Source organism: Condylura cristata, unplaced genomic scaffold, assembly GCF_000260355.1.
Source record: "Condylura cristata isolate star-nosed mole 26May11 unplaced genomic scaffold, ConCri1.0 scaffold00008, whole genome shotgun sequence".
Taxonomy (NCBI): domain Eukaryota; kingdom Metazoa; phylum Chordata; class Mammalia; order Eulipotyphla; family Talpidae; genus Condylura; species Condylura cristata.
The window spans coordinates 18906385-18927467 of NW_004567109.1; the positions used below are offsets into that span (position 1 = coordinate 18906385).

Sequence of the window (21083 nt, forward strand, 5' to 3'; positions counted from 1 at the left end):
CTGGGAGAAGGGGCCCAGGAGAGGGCACATACCTTGCTGCATCAGCGACCCCATTCCAAACCAGAAGCTGTTCAACAGAGTGAAGTTGTTTTCCACCACCTCAGAGCCAGGGTTGCAGGGGTGAGCATCATACCACTCATAAGGGCTGAACCTGTGGCAGGAAGGGGAGCAGTGAGTCTGAGCCGTGGGGGCCGAGGAAGGGTCCAGTCCCCATGAGAGGCGGTTTGCAAACATTAACGGGCTGGCCACTTTTCGCCTCAGCTTCCTCTTTGCTCTTCTGGGGAGGCAGGGGATGCAAAAGTCAGGGCCAGTTTGCTTCTTGTTTTTTCTTGCCAGGGCCCTTTGCTGGGGACAAAAGTAATTTAGCAGAATGTCTTAAAATTAAAAGTGCTCATGCCCTTCAACCTAGCAATTCTGAACTCATTATCCACCCTAGGAAAACACTTGTGCACGACGGTGTTTATCAAAGCATTGTTCGCAACAGTGAAAAAACGGGAAGCAACCTCGATGCCCTTCAATAGAAGAATGATTAAATAAACAATGCCACAACCGCACCTTGAATATCCTGCATCTGTTAAAGAGGACAAGATACTTGTACATGTACCGGCAGGGACAGATCTTCCGCACATATTGTTTGGTTTAAAAAAAGACTGATAAAAATAAGAACAAGATGATCACATCTATATAAATAGACTCCTGAAGACCCAGCTATCCACCTGTGTAGATGGGTTTGTATAGAAAGGCAGACCCGAGAGTCTGGAAGGAGCCAGACTCCAAACTACCAGTGTCTGGCCTCTGCGGTTTGCCCCTGGGGAAGGGCATTGGAGTAGCAGGGCATGTCGAGGCCTATTCTATGTTCTGTATGAACAGCTAAAAAGGAAAACTGGCTTTTGAATTACTTGTATACTTTTTAAAAACAATGGAAAAAACACACCAGGATATTCAAGTTGTACGGAAGACTCCAACGAGAAAGTGAAAGTATGCCCAGATCCTGTCCCCTGGAGAGAAGAACGTGCTAGATCCTTTTTTGGATTTTCCCTCTGAATAGACAAAGACATGGATGGCAGGAAAAGCACATTCCGCCTTCTTAGAAAGTGCCCTCTTCACTTCCTCAGAAAGAGAAGCCCTGATCAATCGGGGAGGGATCTGGTCTTCGGTTGGCACAAGTTCAGGTGGACAAATTGACCAGAGGGCAGGAGGAGGGGCCGAGTGCGGGGAGAGGCTGAGCAGAGACCTGGCAGGGAGACTCGACCCAGGGACTTGGTGCTGATGTGCTGGAAGTGTGACGCTGAGTCTAGTCCTCTGTGTCCCCCTACAAAAAGCTTTACTAAATCATCACACATCACCAATGCTATGTGAGAACTTTGTTTTCATGAAGCTGAAATCCTACAGTTGGGGAATTCCATAGGGAGGCCTCAAACCAAGACGGGAGTTTGCAAAGGAAATAGTCACAGACTGGCCCGAGGTGCTGACATCCACCAGGAAGAGATGCCGGACAGAAGAGAGGCCGTTTGAGAAGGGGTTTGGAGAAAGACTTCGGAGAGCTGTGCGTCTGGTGGTCCCTCTGCCTGGAAAGTTGGGGAGAGGGGCTACTGTAAGGAGCTGGGGGAGCTGGGCAGGTGGGCCTGCAGGAGCAGATTGCGGTGGATGAAGCCTGGGGGGCCGGGAAGGGGACGGAGTGGCAACAGGCTACATGAAAGAAGAGGGCCACACCCACCCTGCAGGTGCGCTGCCCCGACTGATGGTGTGGCTTGACCCCAGGGTATCGTGAAGAATCAAACTGGTGGCCACATATGGAAGCCATGAGATACCACGTGAAAGCCTGAATCACTCTAAGAGTCATGAGCTCTGCGGTGCCACCCTGCTCTGCTGCCTGGCGAAGTCTGTTGGAGCTGACAGCGGCTGCCCTTCTCACTAAGGTGCACTCTCCAACCTGCCCCAGTCCCTACCGCTCCCTGCTGCCCACCACCCGCCTGTTTCACTGCCTTATGTGTCCTGTTTGCCCATTTGCACAGGTGCTCGTCGCTCCTGATTTAATGTCCGACGGATGTGGCTTGAAAGCCCAACTCCATCAAGAAAAAGCTTTCTGACATTGGGCTATGGCTTAGCTTCTCTGAGCCTCTGTTTCTGCTCCTATAAAGTGGAGGTGCTTATGGCCTCCCGTTGAACACCCCTTAGGATCTGGCAGGACAGGTGTGAGTCACGTTGCGTGAGTCTGCTAACGTCACAAGGGCATGATGATGCTGTTCGTGGCTCTGTGGCCAAGACCCGTGTCCCTCTCCTCTCTTCAGGTGTCCAGGATCATTTCAACAGCTCCAGAAAACCCATCTCTTCCAGAACGTCTCCCCAGGTTGCACTCCTAGATCCTGGCCAGGAGGCTGGGGTGGTAAGCAGGCTGGGCTGCCAGCAGCTGAAGAGAGGCTGGGCGAGGAGAAGCGGAGGGGGATGGGACTCACATCAAATGGGCAGAACTGACGCTGGAAAAGATTGAGCTTTTTTTTTTTGAGGCGGTGGGGAGCTGAGAGGCCAGCTGGAAGCTGCTAAAATTATGGCTAGAGCTCCGGAGAGTGGCTCCTAGCTTTTTCAAAGGCTTGTTAGACCATTAGACACAAGAGGCGTAATGAAGGCTTCTCTGTGGCAGCCTGCACTCCGGCTAGGCTGAGCAAGCAGGCAGCACCAGGCCAGCCGGCAGCAAAGGGCTTCCGAGGCAGGACAATCTCATCTCTCACATCCTTCCCTTTGGTCTCTCTCTGTGTGGGAGGAGGGAGAAGTGGGAGGGGGCAGGGAAGACGTTCAAAGAAGACTCACGAGAAAAAAAGGCTGAAATACCAAGTCCTTGGATCTCAAATTGCCTCTCCAGAGAAGTCTCTCTTTGCAACCTGTTAGGATTTAGAGAATAAAGAGCCAGGGCAGGCGCGGGGCTGGAGCCTGGAGGGAGGGGCAGAGGGCCCAGCGGGGAGGGGCGTGGGGAGCTGGGCACAGCAGTCACCACTTGAGGCCAGGGCAGAAGACAACATGACAGTAGCCAGAGATGTCGCTGCAGGTAAAATATTTGGTGACCCGAGTCCATCGCTATAATGCCCGAGGCCAGAACCGAGCCTCTCTGCACCTCATGTCTCCCCTGCATGGGCACCTGTAAGGATTTGGCAAGGTAACTACTGTGATGCAGAGCATGGCGCTTGGCAAACACCAGGTGTGTGACACTGGTCACACGGACCCCAGGGGCCCGCTGCTGCCCTCGCCGGCAAGGACGCCCTATGTCCACTTCACGGGAGCAAGCCCGTGCGTGAGGGTGTTGCTAGCATGCCACAGACAGGCAGGGGAGGGCCTGTGCCCTGCTTCAGCTCGTGTGTGAGTGCCCCCCTGCTGTGTGGAGCAGAAGGTCACAGTCTGTTCCAAGTTGCAGGCTGGGCTGGTCTGGGCTGGCCTGGCCTGGCCTACCCATTGTACCTGGGCTACTGACGGCTGGCCTGACAGGTAAAGACTGGGGGATTCAAGCCTTGGGGCCATGGAATGTTCCCTAAAGCATAAGAAGGGATCTGAGCCCCAGGGAGGGAGAAGCGGGCACAGCAGTGGCCTGACCCTCGGCCTTCTGTGCCGACAGCTGAGGGCGTGCGGAGTTCCTGGCTCCTAACCCTGCCACGTTGAGCCACAGCACTGAAGGCACTGCCCTTACCTGGCGATCACAAAGAGGACACAGCTGACCCCAAGGTAGGCGAGGAGCACATACATCCAGATGTCTGGGGACAGGGGGTTGAGGAAGGAGAAGACGCTGGGGTTGGTGCCGTTGGGCTTGCGATACAGGATGCTCACACCGAGGGTCATGAAGGGCTTGGAGAAGTCGATGGCCTTCTCTCGGACGTGGGTGATGGTCAGGGGGGCCACGGCCAGATCTGCCTTCTGCAGTGAGAGAGGTAGAGAAACAGACACCAGCTTAAGAATTGCGGGAGACAGATCACCCCTACCTGACCGTAGGGAGGTGAGGGTGTGAAATTTAGTCTGTTGCCTGGGCCTCACGTCACTAACCACTTTTCAGCATCAACATTTACCAAGCCTTCTTCTGGGCCAGGCCTGGTTCAGGGTGCTGGGGAAGCACCCCAAATGTAACTCCTGTGCCCCAAAAGCTCATGGCCTGAGGGAAGAACATGGAACCCCATGAAAGCTGGGACCCACGTGGTCCATTCTCTGCTTTGTCAGCTGAGCAACCTACAAGCATTTATTCATTTGTGGCTTTCAAACATCATGAGCAGGACAGAGAATCCGTCTGCTTGCTTTTCTCTTCTATGAGAAGCGGGGGAGGGCAGAGAAGAAATTAACAGGCAAGCCCAGCGCCATCTTCAATGGGGGAGGGTGGGAAGGAGACTAAGCTGATGAGGAAGGGGCGGGGGTTACAGCTAGGAATGTTCATATGTTGATAAATTTTAGCCCTTCACAGTCTTAATGAGGGGAGTAATTAAAGTTCCATGTCTTTGGGCTGAGCTTCTCCTGCTTAAAAACCTCCAATCCCTCATTCCTATCTCTCTAGCCTCAGCCCACTGCTCTCCTACTTGAAACTCCAGATCAGCGCTCCCAGTTTGTCACATCCCTTCTTCACCTCCACACTTTGCATACCCTGTGGTCTACTTGGAACGTTCTCTGCCCATTGTCTGACCCTTACCACCTTCCATGTATGCTGTGTCTTCTAGCAAGTCCTCCAGGATCATCTCTAGTTGTAAACTGATCATCGTAAAATGATCGTCTCTAATTGTAAACTCTCTTTGTAACAGGGTGGTCCCCAGGAAAAGGGGAGGGTCCAGGTTCCCTGCCTCATCCAAGGAAGGGTGAAGATAAGCAGGGAGAAGAAGCTGGAGAGGAGACTAGAGAAGGAAGGAGGGATGGAGAGCCAGAAGGAGACCTGGCGGGGGTACGTGTTGCTGAGATGTGCTGAGGACTGGGTAAAACGTGGGTGAGAGACCGTGGGAGGTTCACAATGGCAGCTTTTATCTTGAGTTTGTTCCTCTTGTCCCAGATGTGCTGGGCCCTCCTGCCCCTTTCCCATGGGTCCCCACCAGAAGGGGCTTTAGACTTGCAGCAGGCTTTCTGGTCTCAGAGGCCCTGTTTTGGGCCAACCCTGTTTGGCTGGGCCTTTACCCATTGAGGGGATGGGTAATATTGGGTGCTTGATTTGGAAACTTTATCCTTCCCCTTTTCTGTATTGCACACTAATTGTATTAAAGTTCTTTTCCACTGAAAGTCTTACACACTAGAGTTTTGTACTGATGCGGTGGATGGCAGAACCTATTTAGAGTGAGCAAGTTTGGGGGTTCTGAGGTGCCCCCTCTAGGCCCTGGAACATCTTGAAGTTCTTTCTATCCTATAGAAATGCCCTAATCTGCTCAGTTCAAATGGCAGTATGTGTGGCCATGTGACCTTTTGTCTTATCTGCCTATTTTTTTTATGTGACTGGGACTGTGTGATCACTTCTTTGTTTCCTCATTCCTAAGCTTATCTCAGCCTCCATTATATTTGCTAGTTAATAATGTTTCCCTCTGATGAGACTGCCCCTGGGGTTTCTGTAGATATCTATATTACAGAATGTGAACCAAATGATCACTTCCTTTCTTCAAGTGGGGCAGGACAGAAAGGGAGGCTGGGCGCTAATGACCAGCACTAAAGACCTTTTTGTTTAGGGAGAGCTGCCTCTGAGAACCCCTCTCAATGCAAGAGTCTTTAGGTGGTCTTGGTCCAGCTTCACCCAACCAACCAACCAACCAACCAACCAACCAACCACCCATCCACCCACCATCATCCATCCATTATTTTGAGGGGCACTGAGCCCGAGGGATACAGAGCTGAGCCTGAAGGAGGTTTGGTTTCTGCCATTAGGGACATTGTAGTATAATGGGGGAGCTGGACATTAGTCAAATTGCTTGCACAATGGTGACTGTTGACACTCTCTTTCACTCCACAAATCTCATAAGAAGAACCAGATACCAAGTTGTAATCAGACTTCAAGGGGGGGGGGAGGATTGGGATGAGAAGAACCCCAGCTCCCAAGAAGCTCTGTGGGTGGCCCTGGCTGAGGGGGGCACACTAGCAAGCATTCGGCAGTGGTGTTGCTCATCCCGCTGCTTCCCCTCCTGTGGCAGCCCCACACCTGACCACTGACACTTAGAGCCCAAGGATTTGATGAGCTTCAGGATCCATGGAAGACAGAGAGGAGGAGCCTGTTACAAAGGATGTTTTGTCCTGGGGTCTTCCTTTTGTAAATTTCTGAATGTGAGTTGGAATTTGCCCTTCTTTGATGGCAAAGCAGGCAGCTGCTGTGATCCCCAGACCACTTGGTTCAGGGTGTGTACAAAGGGAAACAAAAAAAAAAAAGGAGAGAGGATTATGAGGGACTGATGGGTGTTTGCCTAAGACCCACTGTACCAGTCTGGGATACTGGGCTGAGTAAGAGACTCAACTCATGAAGTTCCCAGTTATGTATGCACCCTATGGGGGGCGGTAGGTAGGACTCAGTGGGATGGGAGACAGGGTGGGAATCCCTGGAAGGTCCCTTCCAGTTCTGAAGTTCTCAGACCCTATATAATTCTCTATATGACAATAGAATTCCTCAGCTCTGTCCCTTTGAAGTGTACTGCTTTGAGACACCCTATTCTAACCCCATAGTCATCATCATGTTTTAGAAAGCATTTGGAATTGGTCTCTGGGGACTCAAGTGAGTTCTTAGGAAGAATCTCACAGTTTAATGGTGGCAAATCTTCCTCTGCCTTTTGATGGCAAATTGGATGAAAATTTTGCTGACAAACACACGAGGTGTTGGTAGTCAGTGCTTGTTTCATCACGAGTGTCCCAGGGTTGGTGAGGAAGCTGGCATAGGACTAGGGTCTCTTTCCAAGCCCAGATCCTCACAGAGCCTTCAGAACTTCCCACCAGTCTTTGTGCTCTGTTATAACATGGTTCAAAGGCCAGCATCTGGCATTCTATGCTGACAACAGTAAGACTACTGGTCAACCTGACCTTCTTTATGGGGAATTTTGATGTGTTTTCTCCTCTAGGCTTCAGGAATGCTGAAAAGTCTCAACTTCAATTTTGGTTTAGGCAGGAATACTACTTTTCACACTTGGTTACAATTACCCTGAAAAAGGCATGATTTTCTCCAGCTTCCCTTGAAAGAGTAGAACAGATGTCAAGCCTTTGCTGTTTCAGTTCATTACTCAGAATGAAAGGTCCAATCTTGGCAGGTTCTTCCCACTCATGCAAGTTTTCTTTGAGGATGATTCATAAAATCATAGGCTGTCAAAACTGGACAGGAGAACTTCGAGAATATCTATTCCAACCCTATATTTTTTTTTTACAGAGGGAAACTGAGGCTCTGAGAATGTCTTTACTCTCAGATTTATAGCAGTCATGTCCTTGAACAAACCAAACCTCTGACTTGTCCAAAAAATTCATTCATCTTATGAGTGACTTTTCAGAAGAAATTGCCCTGATGATTACGCTCGTGGCACCTGGTATTTCTGCTCCTTGGACTGGTGGCAGTTGGATTTTAGAGGTGCTGGGTTATTCCCCTGGCTTCCACTCCCACTGGGCCATAAACTCATGAGAGCAGAGCCTGAGGGTCAGTGTCCAGCACCTGTGATTCACATGCCGCTTCCTGAGGTGATGGTTGCATCACTGCAGACACCAGACACCCTGGCTGATCCTCTCACCCAGTCACACTCCTTCCTCAGAGCCCCTCCTCTGCTACACAGTTACCTCTACTCATACCTTCAGCAATGCCTAGAACCCATGGGAGTAATTTGAGTAGAAGCCTTTGGAGAGAGGGGACACGAGAGAAAGCAGGCAGTAAAAATGGAGACAGTGACAGTTGGGAATGGGTGATGGATGGAGAAATCACTGCCTAGTCTAATCATGCTGGTGGTTCCCATGGTTAGAGGTGACTTGGGGGAGGTGGGTGTGTCAGCGGGTGGGGCCAGCACCTCCAGCTGTCCCATTTTTCTCCACAAGCCTAGCTCCCTGAAGGCTGTGAGGCATGGGACAGAGGTGAGAGCAGAGTCTGGGGGACTTTGAAGTCCTGCTGGTCAGAGGCTCCACCCAGGGACTGCAAAGGGGCCTCAGGGGGCAGACACTTGCAAAGGCAGGCATTCATCATTTTTACGTCTACGTTCAGATCCGTAATAAGGAAGTAATAATATTGCCAAGCCTTTACCAAGCTTTCTATGAGTTAGTGAGAAGACTAATTATACGACGACATTAATAAATGGTTATGATGTTATTAAAAATGGCACCAAGCTAGGATTAATAGGTTCATCAATTGTAGGGAATTGGGTTTAACAAGGTCCCCTGCATAGCTGGTTAGGGGCCACAGCCCGGGTGGATCCTGGGCTGCACGGAGGCCAGGCCCGAAGCCCCTCTTCTTCAGCTGTGGGTCACTTCAGTAGGTTCTGGCTGTAGCTGGGCTGTTCTGATAACACCCGCTTGCAACGGGCTCTGCAAAGCTCTCAGGTCGCTGGAGACCCCAGGAGAGGCGAGATGACATCAGCTCTGCTCTCACCTGCATGTGCACCTGCTCTCCAGGGGACCCCCTCCACCTCCCCAGCCCAGCTCCCAGCCTCAGAACCCATGGGGAGCCCACATTCCAGAGTCCCACTCATGAAGCAGGAGAAGCAGATAAGAGGGAGAAGCCTCTGGGGCCTGCTAGCTAATCTCCATAATAATTACAGTTATTACTAATACCTGTGACAACACCACTCCCTTCCATTTACACTGACTTCTGCAATCTAAGGGCTGCCCCCCACCAGTTGTCTCCTCTGCGCCTCACTATAGGCGGGAAGGAGGCGAGGCAGGCACTATTATTCTCCCTGTCGAGTTAGGAAATTGGAGCTCGGGAAGTTAATGGGACTTCCTGAAGCCCCCTTCCCAGCCTTGAAGGAGTCATCACTAATGAAAAAATAAAAATAACAGCCAGTACTGATACAGTGAACACTGTATTTCATGCACATGTGTGAAATATGCACATCAGACCTCACAACAGCCTTATGGAGAAGACCTATTAGTGGCATCCCCATTTTACAGATAAGAAAACGGAGACACAGACTGGATAAGAAACTTGTCCAGGAGCACACAGTAGAAGTGGGCAGCGTGGGAGCTGGTCTTGCCCACTGTGTGCTCTGTATTGTTAGCCTCTCTGGCCAGCCTTTCGCAGGAGCCCAGTTTCCTGGGACCCAGGAAGCCCCTGTGTGGGTACGGCTTTGCTGGAGCCTTTGCTTTGAGTTCCAGCTTCCTTTGCTTCCCAACCTCTAAGAGCGAGAGGAGAAGGACTACCAGAAGCCTCTGAGGCTGCCTGCCCCCACCCTGGGAGGCTGGCCAATAAAACCCCATTGGCTGGTAGTTTTCAGGTGGCAAAGACCTTCTGCACAAGCCCACCTCCTCCCTGGTTCCTGGCACAGCTTCCAAACACTCCCCCACGTTGAATCCCTGCTCCATCACCTAGATCTGCCTCAGCTTCCCTGACAGTAACACGGGTGGTAAGGATACATGGCAGAAGACACATAAGAGGCCTGTGTCCATCAGCTCTCTGCCTTTGATAGAAATTGCCTCCAGGAAGTTGGGGGCCCTGAGCTGAAAGGTAGGTAACATTTGCCACGAGCTCAAGGAAGCTGTCCCAAGGGGTCCTCAATTCCCACAATAACCGCCACTCTAAAGCGCTCATTCGTCCTTCTTTAGACATGAAGCAGAGGACGCTCTGTGAGGCAGATGGATTTACCTGGCTGCATGTCTACTGGCCAGGACTTGAACCCCAGGTCCGCTGGGCCTGGGACTGTGATCTCGGGCTGACCCATCTCACAAACCCGCCTCTGCCAGGGCCTGCTGAGGGCCAGGCCCTGCACCTAGCCCACCCCCTTGCTTTCCGGTATCACGACTGTGCTGAGAGAGAGTCGACACATGAGGAGACAGTGAGGGAAATCGGGGTGTCCCGACTCTCCCAAGCTGAGGTCGCCCTAGACTGGCTTTCCTTTGTCTTCCTCCCAGTGTCCTAAAAATCCCACACCCCTCCCACCCGCTGCTCCATCTCCCCAAAGCTCAGCTGCCCGCTTTGGCCCCTTGTGCCCCACGGGCTGCCCCCCACCAGGCAGAGTATGGCTCTGCCTCCTTGGCACCTCGCCGGGAGGAGAAGCAGCCTCGCCCTCCCCTTCTCCCAGCCCCTGGCTCCCTGGCCTACCTGCCACTCCACCCAAAGGGCTAAATCTTCAAGGCAATGACGGGCCTAGCCGGTCCCAGAACTTGGTGGTGTTTGCATGGTGCCCGGCACGGCTGGGCATCCTCTGTCAGCGCGTCAGTAGCTGAGGAAGTCCTCAGAGGGGACTGGGTCGGATGGACGGACTGGCCCGTGCGCTTTGTGGCGGAGTGCCTGGGAGTTGGGGAGTGTGGTGGAGGCAGGCCCCAGGGAGCCAGCCTCGATCTCCGCCATCTCCCCTCACTGCACACAGGTGTCGGCCAGGTCCACCGGTGCACCTGCCCCACTCACGTGGTCGATGAGCTCCTTGATCATGCCGTTCCACTGGCCCTTGTCGTCCTGGGCCCCGTACTTGCCGTCCTCCACCAGCCGGATCTCGTAGGAGAAGCCCAGGATGTGCGACAGCTCCTTGAGCAGGTCGATGCAGTAGCCCTCGAACCGGTCGTTGCCAAACAGGGTCCTGTCGGACTTGCGGAACATGACGAAGGGCTCCTCCTGCCGAGACAGAGAGAGGGGGAGGGGCTCAGGCCGAGCCGGTGGGGGCAGGCAGGCTGGCGCTGGGGAGCTCAGGGCTGTGGTGCCTCTGCTGCTGTGTTTGCAGAGACTTTTGGGGTGGCTTGGAAGAATGGCCTGCACGTCAGGAAAGGGAAAGCGCCTCTCCCAAGAGCCAACTTTATGCTTCACAAATGGCCACCACTGGCCGTCCCTCACACAGGTGGGGCCTGGCCAGGTATATATCAATCAATTCTCTAGTGGTCACAACGTAAGTACAAATGGCAGGTCAGGGATTTGAATTCAGGATGGACTCCCAATCTTAAGCTCTCTGCTGCACTGTCAGTACAGGCCAGGCGGGGCCGGCAGCATCAGAGTCACTGGCGATTAGAAATGCACCTGCTTGGGGCCGCCCCGGACCTTCTGAGCCAGGATCTGTGAGGCCGGCACTCTGTAAGTCCTCCAGGGGCAGGGACGACTGCACCCCTATGAGCACTGCTGCAGAAGGCCCGTCATCAAGTAACCTGCCTGCTCCCTGACGTGCTCCTGACACTTCTCCCTCTTTCCAAGGTCTTTTCAGCCCCCAAGTCAGGACTGCCAGCTTGTGCTCCAGTGAGAACTTGCCAGACACAGCAGCTCAGTACAGACCTGCCCCGGAGGGCCTGGCTGGCGGCCAGCAGAGCAGGGTGCACAGACATTTAGCTTGGCCTCATTCAACCTTCATTTCAACCCTCTGGGCTCCCGTACTAATAATCCCATTTTACAGAAGTGGAAGGTGAATTGCAAGGACAAGGGGTGTCTATGAGCTCACCCAGCTGGCCAAGAGGGGGCATCTGGGTTCAGCTTGGTGTGGCCCTGATCACAGGCTCTAGGCATTCACTGGCATCCACCCGGGTTCCTGGTGGGCAGGGGGTCCTCAGAAGGCGGCTCAGGGGTCAAAACCCAGGGGACGGGCCCCATGTCAGCCTCTGTCCTCCCAGGTGATGGGGGCTAGTGCAGGGCTTTGAACAGGCTGTGCCTACAGCTCTGTCTGGTTTCTCATTTAGACGCAAACCCTTAGCACCCTGCAAAGAATAACCAAGGAGGCGCTTTCCCCAGAAGAGCCAGAGGGAAGCAGCCCCACCTAGCCCTGTGCCATACACGCATGAGCAATGGGGGGTGCTGTGCTGGCAAAGCCCAGCTCCCAGGATCGCCCAGGGGCCAGGTCAAGGTGCACGCCCACATGCCGGCTCGCCCCGGCCACCCAGTTTCACTTCCAAATTCCCGCACAGAACCTGTGGTAGATGAGCCAACTTCTCATCGGCACCAATTTAGACCCTTCATGGGCTGTTTAAGCATCACCAGTTTACAAGACAGAGGGCATTCCCACTGATAAAGGGGAAATTGGGGTTCAGGGAATGCTAGTACGTTGCCTGTGATCACACAGAAGTTGAACTAGCGTCAGAGAGAGTTCCGTTCCAATATTCCCCGCCTGTGACTCCTTGGTATTTTTCTGGGCTATAACTTTCCCCAAAGCCACCTTAGCCCCCCACATGTTGGGAAACCTCAAATCTTCATGATGGTTGGTGACATAGCTGGCAGACACGGCCGGGAAGCGCATGTGCACACACTGATGGGAAGGGCAGACACTTGGTGGTGTCTCATCATTCTCTTAACTTTGACACTGCGGGCCCCTAAGGCTGGGAAGCAACAATCCTCATGGAATTTCTGGGGTGCAGCAAACCACTGGCAGTCTCCTGCCAAGTTCCTCCTGCACCAGAGGATCGATGCTCTGAGCCAGGTTCCCCAGTAAGGCCACCTCTCAAGATGCCATCCCATGAGTGATTTACTCTATTTTCAACAGTTCTTTGGGATGCTACAGAGACAGAGCGGGGGGGGGTGTCTGTATCCCCAACAGGTTCCTGCCTCCCCAAGGATTCGGAGACAACCACTTCTTCATCTAATTGGGGAAGAGCTGGGTCCTTCAGTTTAGACTCCATGCCCGGCCCCAGTGCCTCTTGCCCTGCCTCCAGCCAATAAGCAGCTCACAAGGTTGGAGAAGAGAGTCCAAGAACCAGGGAAGGTGCCCGGGCTGCCTGGAACACAGGAGACACTGGCTAGTGTGAACGCCGCCTTTGTGCAAGTTCTTTTCTGGGAATGTGCCGCCCCACCCCTGGAACCAGCCCAGGTGAGCTGGGCTTGAGTGTGGTTTCCATCGCAACCCACCCTTTGTGTCGGGCTCCGATGCAATGACAATGTGCACTCTGCACCTGTTGCAAAGCAAAGAACTGTAGATGTGGTTCCATTTCCCCAGGGGAACTGCCAACCATGTGCCGATTCCTGGCCAAAACTACTGCTCTCTGTAAAATGGGGATGATAATAAAACCTACCTAACAGGGCTGTTTTGAGAATTAAAACAGTCAATCTCTGAAAAGCACTTAGAATAGTGCCCGGCAAACAGAGACCATTATCGTCGTCATCATCATCATCATTAACATCATTATTTTCTTTCTGTGAGCTGGGTGGCTTGTTACTGCAGCTATCTTCCCAGCCTAGAGACCTCACCCAATGTCATCAAAGGTGAAAAATCGTCTCTGGCAGCGGAAAACCATTTCGAAAAAGGTCCCCGAGCTAGCTCACTTCCTGACCCTCTCTCCACGCCCCTCCCTGGCCCTATCCTCTAAAATTAGCACTTCATTTGTGAAGCCACCACAGCCCCAGAATCTATACATCTCCATATAAATACGCTGCCTTCGGAGCAGCTGTAAAATGCCATTAATTTCGGGAAGTGCTTTGCGGATGGCATACATATTTAACAGCCAAAGCCCAGAGCATTAAAATGGTGCTCAGCTTAGTAATGTGTCTCTAGACCTGCAACATTTCCTAGGGGGTAATTCTGAACTCCGCCAACTACTTATTCATGGACTATTTCACAATTTATTACTGGAAATGTCCAGACAGCCAATTCACAAGCTCTCTCGGCTGCTAATCGATTGCTCAGTGAAGGTGCCCTCAATTTCATAACTTCACGCTCTCCTATTGCTCTGGGAGAACAGCCGTAGGAGCAGGGGTAATATTTCTCTTCAACAAGTCACAGAAAACAGGGGTCCAGAAATATAACCTTTCCCGACTTTTCCTTGCCAGGGCTTAGTCCGGTTTCTCACCGAACGCTTATACCCACGTGAAAGCCAGCCCTCATGCTAAGCTTCTCCCGGCAAAAGACCTGTGGATTTGGAAGAAGGGTTTGCGGGTTTGGGCTGAACCCAGGGCTGACCACCTCGTAGGTGTGCTCTGGAGGCCCTCCCTGATGCAGGTGGTCACAAGGCATGGCCGTCAGTGTGTCCAGGATATCCCTGGCACGTTCTTGGATATCCTGCCAGCCCAGCCCTGCTCTGACCTGGAGGCCGAGTGCCTGGGACCCAAGGACTTGGCCTCTGCTTGTCAGAACTAGGCCAGAGCCCAGGAGTCCCGATTCCCTACAGCTGGCTTGCAGGACAGCTTTCCTAGCGCACGTCCAGGCCTTTCTTAGCTTTTCCGTGTCCCTGCAGGGTGCCACAGGCCCTGGCGGCTGAGTCTATGTGGGTCACGATGCGCGCAGGCACAAACACACGCACCGGTGCGTGTCCAGACGCCTGTGCTTACCCGGCCCCGTCACACATGCACCCACACGCATGCCCGTGCTGCTGCTCACTCCAGCAGCCAAAGAACCCTGAACCTTCAAAAGCAGGGCCCCCAGGAGCGAGGCGGGTGTGTTTTCTCGGTGTGTGAACTGAGGTTTGGGCGGATGAATTTTTCATGAGCTTGTGGAAGAGCGGAACCTGAGCAGAGGCTGGGCCAGGTGGGAGGGTGGGGAGAGGTGGGGAGGGCGGGCTTCCAGATTCCTGCTGCTGCTGTTCTGGCTTTGGCAGTGGGAAGGGCAGCTGCAGACCTGCGGGCCAGACAGAGTAGGGTTGGGGTTCTGTCCCTTTTTCTGTCCAGTTTAAGGCACCTTTAGGACTCAACCCCAGGGCTCAAGATAGGAGAGGAGAGGAGTTGGATTGGGGGTGGGGGTCACCCCCATACAGATGTTGCTTCTGCCACATCCAGATTCTGGGGCAAAGAATGAGGAAGAGGAACCCCTCTCAGGATGGGTTTGCGTCTGGGCCCTGTTCTCTAGAGCAAAGCATTGGCTGTTCCTGCACTCTTGCCTTGGTACCTGCCTGTCACTCAAAGCTCTGTTGCCCTGACAACGCACTTCCAGACAGACAGGGACCAGTGCGCTCAGCAGGAGGTGCCGGCCCTACTCACAGGCTGCCAAGCGAAGCTGGGGCTGGGTTTTCAGCCAGAGCAGCTGGTTGGGTCTGGGCCAGGCTGGGCCACTCCCCACAGAAGCGCAGCTGTCTCAAGAACCCCAGCCTGAGAGCACCCCAGGGCTCTAGCACACCATACTGAGGCTCTTGGGAGCACCCCTGGAGCGTCTGGATCAGTTTCAGGCTTTCAGGTGGCCCCACACCTGTCCTTTCACGGATTTGGTTTTTCTCAGGAGTTTCTCGGAGCCCGCGGAAGGGCCAGTGTCACGCTTGGCCCCCCCAAGGGTGAGAGCGCTTTCCCAGCCTGCAAGGAAGTCTGGGCTGCTCTCACTGCCCCGACCCTGTGTGACCTCTGGGCGGTGGGGATGGGGAGGGCTGAACCTCGGGACCCGCAGACCAGGTGAGGATCCAAAACTGCACAGTGGGCTGAGTTGGTCAGATGCTGCCTCAGGTGGCCAGCCACACAGAGGTCCCAGGTAGGGCCTAGGGGCAGGGAATTACCACGTTGCCAGGGCCAGGAGCTCAGCCACAGCAGGGCAGGGGATGAGGCAGTGGCTAAGGTCTGGAATTTGTGTGTCAGTAGGAAAAAAGAGCTAAGAGGCACAGTCTGCAGGCTTTCAGGGGCCAGTGAGAAAACGCTTCTAGAAGAACAACCAACTGGAAGTCCTAGGGAATGGCGGGCCTGTGGGGGCCAGCGTTGCCCACCAGGCCTGACGGGCACCCACATGCAAGTTCAACATTGGTAACGCACCCTGTTTTAGAGATGACCCCTGTGGCCCCAGCACCGTCAGCCTTCAGTGACGTTCAAGCTGACATTCGTGGTCAGAGCAGAGGCAGTCTCCCAAGCTCCCACGCTGACTCCTGTCTTATGCCCGAGCTCCCTGGGCACTGGGTTTGTAATCAATAATGATAATGATAATGGTAATAGCAGCTATTACTTAACAGCATGCACTCTGCCATTTATAGTTATTAAATCATTCATCCTCTCAATGCAGTGAAGTAGGAAGAACCATTATCACCTTTATTTTCAGCTGAGGAAACTGAGGCAGAGGGGCCCAGCCATTCTCCAGGGTCCTACAACTTAGCAACCAAAAAAAGGCCAGGCCTCAGTCCCAGCGACCTGTCCTCTCAACTATCCCTCAGGCCACCCTGTGCCCTGGTCCACCGCCCATCCCAGCAGCTCGGAACGGCTCCTGGGCTCCCCACCCCAGGAGCCTGAGAGCCAGGGGCTGCTGGGGACGAGAGCTGCAGTAGCCAGGACTCCCACCAGAAGCTGCTCCCCGGAAGGCACAGCAGCAGCATGGGGCGTCTGCTGGATTTTCCTTCTCTGCTGCGTGGGAAACGCCCTGGAGTCTCGCAGCCCGGTCTTCCGCCTTAAACAAGGGCGCTGCTCTTTGGTAAGGCTGCGCCCTGTGGCCCTTCCAGGTGTGTGTATTTTGCGTTCTTTGGGTAAATTATTTTTTGCTGGCCTCTCCCTGTTGGGCCACTGTTTTGTAGCTGAATTATCTCAGCCCATTTAATCTCCTCCTCCTGATCTCCGAAAGCATGCCCGTTTACCGTTTTTAAATCTTGTATGTGAACGTGTTTTATTTATAGTTTCCATTTTATGCAGCGCTGCTTTTAATCTTTTACCACCTTTTTACTATTTTATTTTTACCCTTTTATATTTTAGCTTTGTCACCCTTTTATCCTTTTGCTTTCTGACATTTTGGTTTTACTCTTTTTCACCTTGTCTAGCCAGGGCTGTTAATTATTTATTTTAATTTTTGTCTTTCCTGATAGCTTTCCTTTTTATCTCATTCCTTTTTCCCCCTCTTTTTTGTCCTTATTATTTTCCTCTTAACCTTTTTATTTTGTTCTCTTTCCATTTGCCTTTTATCATTTCTATTTTTATCCACATCCATATTCCCTTAATTGCTTATCAGTTTTCACACCAATCTATTTGCTCTTTTCGTTTCTGTTTAATCTTCTGGATTATTTTAGCTAATGAAAAGTCAATCAGTAACAAAAGACAAGCTGAATACTTTGAGGGGAAGATGACAGAGGAAGGCTCACCCCAAAAGTGGAGGCAGATGTCTTCAGCCTCTAATCCCAGTTCCATCAGCAGAGGGCCCAGACCCCCTCAGCTCTCCAACATCCAACACTTTATTTGAGCATCATGTTTATTGAAGTTAAGTGGCTTTACATCATTTTATGGGCTTCGGGGTTTATAGCTTTAAATCTCTATGATGTATGTTTTCACACCCTGCCCAGTATGAGTGCCCCAAGAATTGCCTGTGATGTGGATACAATTAAAGGTCTTAGTCGCGCCATGGAAGCCAGTGCCCTGGCGTCTGCCCTCCTTAGGACTCCAGGTGAGTGGGTTTCACTGTTATTCCCTCCCTGCTTCAGGGCACCTGCCACCCTGCCACCTGGTGAATCACCCCGGAGGGAGGACCCAGGGCCAGCAGGCCTGGCTGAGATGCTGACGGGAGGCAGGCAGACAAACCTATCCGGGCACCATGCAGGCCCGCGTGACCCCCCCAGTCCAGTTCCCAGATTCCACTCCCTGGCAGCCTCTCTCTACCTCAATACCCAACCTGGTAGCACTCTTTTGGGGACAACCTCAGCATGGGGTCCTTACAAATACACTGGCTCTATTACAAGGAGAAGCCGATCAGCACATGATATGTCCTCAGATCATCTTCGGCCAGAATATGCAGGTGCCTCCCCATGGCTGGCCTGGGTCCCCAAGAGCAGTGCCGTGTCTCTGAGAGGGTATGTGCCAAGCCTCTGGACACCCTAAGGTCTTTGGGGGCAAGTGGCATGTGAAATGGACACAGCCCCAGGAGGCTCAGCCCCAGGAGGCCAGTAGCCAGGGTCTGTCCTCCCCACCTGGAGTGCCTAAGCGCATGCAAGACCCAAGAGCCACTCTTGAGGTTGAATTGGTCAGAAGAACAACCCTGAGGAGGGAAGGGCAGGAGTGGCCAAGGGCTCTCAGGGAGTGCTGTGGGGTGTGGCCACTGCTTGGGTGGCCCTGCGGCCTTTTCCCTGGGAACTGAGATGGGGGCGGTGGACCCCAAACCCGGTTCAGAGGCAGATTTATCCTCCTTCCCAGCCCTCATGGCTCCTGCTCAGGCATCAGGGAGGGATTTAGGGAGTAGGTGGCGGGGGGCAGTAATGCAGGCCTCTGAGAAGCGCTGGCCACCGGGTCTCAGGCAGGCAGAGGACTAACCCCTCTGCCTTTGGGAAGTGGCTGCTCCGTCACCCCGGGGTCTTGGCCCTCGGCCGCCGGCAGAGCATCTGTGCCTCAAGAGCTCCCGGAGGCCTTCCATGCAATCCTTAATGTGTCGCCCTCCTGCACCTCCTCCCCACCGTCTTCCAGGCTCCCAGCAGCCTGGAAGTGGGGCGCAGGAGGGGTCTCTCCAGCTCTAACGGCCAGTGTCCCCACCCTACCCCTCCTGCCCTCCCGCCAACTCTTACCAGCACTGTGGTGACAATGAGTGACCTGTTTGTCAGGGAGTCGGTGACATTAGGGCCGCGGCCTTTGGCGACTTCCGTGATGTTGAGCCCCTCGGCAGGACTCCACACCCCGACCTGGGTGGACAGACAGGTAGAGGTTAGAGGGCCGAGCCCTCAGTCTCCACCTCCGCGCCAGCGAGCTCATCCTCTCAGCCCATGTCAAGAGCGTCCCCTCCTGGGAGCCCTGCTGCCTCCCTCCATCAGAGGGAGTCTGCTGATCTGCCTCCTCCCCCTTGCCACCCCGCCCCTGCTGCAGGGGGAAGTGCAGAGAGAAGGTGAGTCAGCTCAGCTTGCTCAGCAGAAACCAGCCTGGGGCAGCACAGGCACCAGAAGGAAGCAGGTGCAGGCCGGGGCGGGACCTGCACTGGGACAGTCACTCCCAGGCTAGAAGGCTGCATGCCTTCTGGGAAGACCCTGGGCCCTAACTGCTCCCTCTCTGGGTCTCAGCCTTAGCATGAGCTCCTGGGGCTTCAAGTCTTCCCAAGGGCAGGGCAGGGCTGGAGCAAGGGAGATGTTCACTAAACATTGGTGGGCTGGGTGAGGAGCCAGAGAAGGCGACGTGTCAGGTAGAGCCCAGCAGGCTGGGACAGGAGGCTGGCCTTGGCAGCTGTCTGGGATGGGGCACAGCAGAACAAATGTGGACACCCCGCCCTGAAGGTCTCGGAAGCCACTGGGCTTGATGGCAGCTTGCTTTGCGGGTCTACATCTAAAGCCGGCAGATACCTGGCTGAGGTGACATTCTGTGTCTCCCCATAGTGCCCTATGCTGATACCGGGTCCAAGGCTGGCTGAAGGGAGGTTAAGCGCTCTAATGTCTGGACCTCTTGAAGGTTCTTTGGACCTATCTCTGCCCCATCACAGCTCCTTGCCCTCAAGGAAGGTCTCAGCCTCTCTACTCTGTCCTTGGCACCGTTAGAGCTACTCAGGAAGTTTAATCAATTAAACAGAGAGCCCAAATGCAAACATCCCATTAAAAGAGCTGTGCAAAGCAGATAGCAGAGAGACATGTAATTATGCTTGGGTAATTCTGCCTTAATCCCCCCAAAGCCACTGGCTGGAGCTGGCTGGATCAGCTGTGACCCAACTTAGCAAACAGAAGTGATGATACAAGATGCACGTTTGGGGGCTCATCGCCCCCTCCAGGCAGGACCTCTGTCTATGTAGACACCCTGTTCCCTGGAGCCAAGGGAGACAAGCAGAGAGTTTTAAAGGGGCTCTTCTCTTGAGTGGGCTGAGCTCAGAGGCAGGCTTAGCACAAGGGCCCCGGGGTGCAGGAGGCCTCAACAGATCTCTGTCCAGCAGCCCAGTAAACAGCCGGAACTCTCCCCAACAAACATCTATTGAGCTCCAACTGTATGCCCCACAGACACTAGGTGCTGTGGGATGTGAGATTAGTTAAGATTGAGGAGGATCCAATTAGCGGAAGCTCTCAGCCCACAATCCATGGCTACGACCAGGACATTCTGGTGGTACCTCTGCAGGTCAGCCCCATTCGGGTATAGGGACTCTGGAGTATTAGTTACGGTCACTTAATCAGTTGCAGGGAGGACTGTTGGGAGGAGGATGCTGTGGGTGTGCTCAGGCAGGAGGAGGGCACTGATGATCAGTTACTAATGTCAGCCCTGGGCCTGGGCATGCAAAGTGGGGTTAGGTCTGATCACAAGCCTTGGGTTTCAGGCCACCTACAAAGATAGATCATCAAGAGACAACAATAAGACAGAGATTTGCAGTAGAACTGCCAGAGGAGGAAGGGAGTTTCCACAGAGGGGAGACCACTTAATGAGAATGCGTACAGTCTGTACAGGTGGACCCACTGGCCCCCATGGGCTCAGAGCAGAAGTCCCAGCTCTTGGCTTTAAGGGACGGGTGCTCTATGCAGCCGGAAAGAGTTGCAGAGGAGTGGTGTGGGTTCTCTGGTCACATCTCCTCAGCACAGAGGCTCCCTAAGTCCATGGGCAATTTAGGAATGAATGGGGTGACCTTGACCACAGGTTCAACGTGGGCACAGTCAGGTCTGGGCCTGAAAGCATGAACCAAGGAGCCAGGCCATTCGTGCCACCAGGGTGATTATGTGGAGGTCTGGAGATACAGGAAGGAGGGGGCCTGTGTGGACAATGGGGATGTCTGGGGGAGGGGTAGTGGGAGCTAGGCCTGGAGAGCGGGTTTGGGGGAGGCCTAAGGACTTTGTGATGGGCTGGATTCAACATGAGGGCACCGGGGAGACATGGGCAGTTTCAGACCAGGGCAGAGCTGTGCTTTGGGAAGCCTCATCGTGTGGGCGCTGAGGTGGCTGGAGGACTCGGCAGTGCAGGTGAACAGCCAGGCTGGCTCTCCAAGGAAGAGGCCTCAGTCAGGCGGGGAAGGGGAGGGAGGAGAGCGTGCAAGGTCTCTTGAAGGCCCACAGGCCTCAGAGGTGGCCTGGTCTCTGCTCCAGGCCTTTTTCACACCCTAGCCTCAAGGTTGGTGAGGTGTCCTGGTGGTCCCCAGGGTCACTCACTATGGGAGAGGGTATGTCAGAGTCCCTGGCCCAGGCTTCAGGGGATACCAACAACTGGGGGCGAGTGTTAAATCCCCTCTCAGCCTGCAGACTGACTCTGACAG

The 21083-nt window shown here is 53.8% G+C and overlaps 1 protein-coding gene across 1 annotated transcript in view; it reads right to left on the minus strand.

The window, feature by feature from the left end:
- Positions 1-21083, minus strand: part of GRIK3 (glutamate receptor, ionotropic, kainate 3) — a 186925-nt gene that overhangs the window by 19615 nt on the left and 146227 nt on the right. Inside the window, exons 9-12 of the mRNA XM_004678805.2 lie at positions 18445-18558; positions 10514-10717; positions 3677-3900; positions 33-151 (exon numbers count right to left, since the gene is read on the minus strand). Coding sequence (XP_004678862.1) covers positions 33-151; positions 3677-3900; positions 10514-10717; positions 18445-18558 — 661 coding nt within the window. The remainder of the gene's footprint in view (positions 1-32; positions 152-3676; positions 3901-10513; positions 10718-18444; positions 18559-21083) is intronic.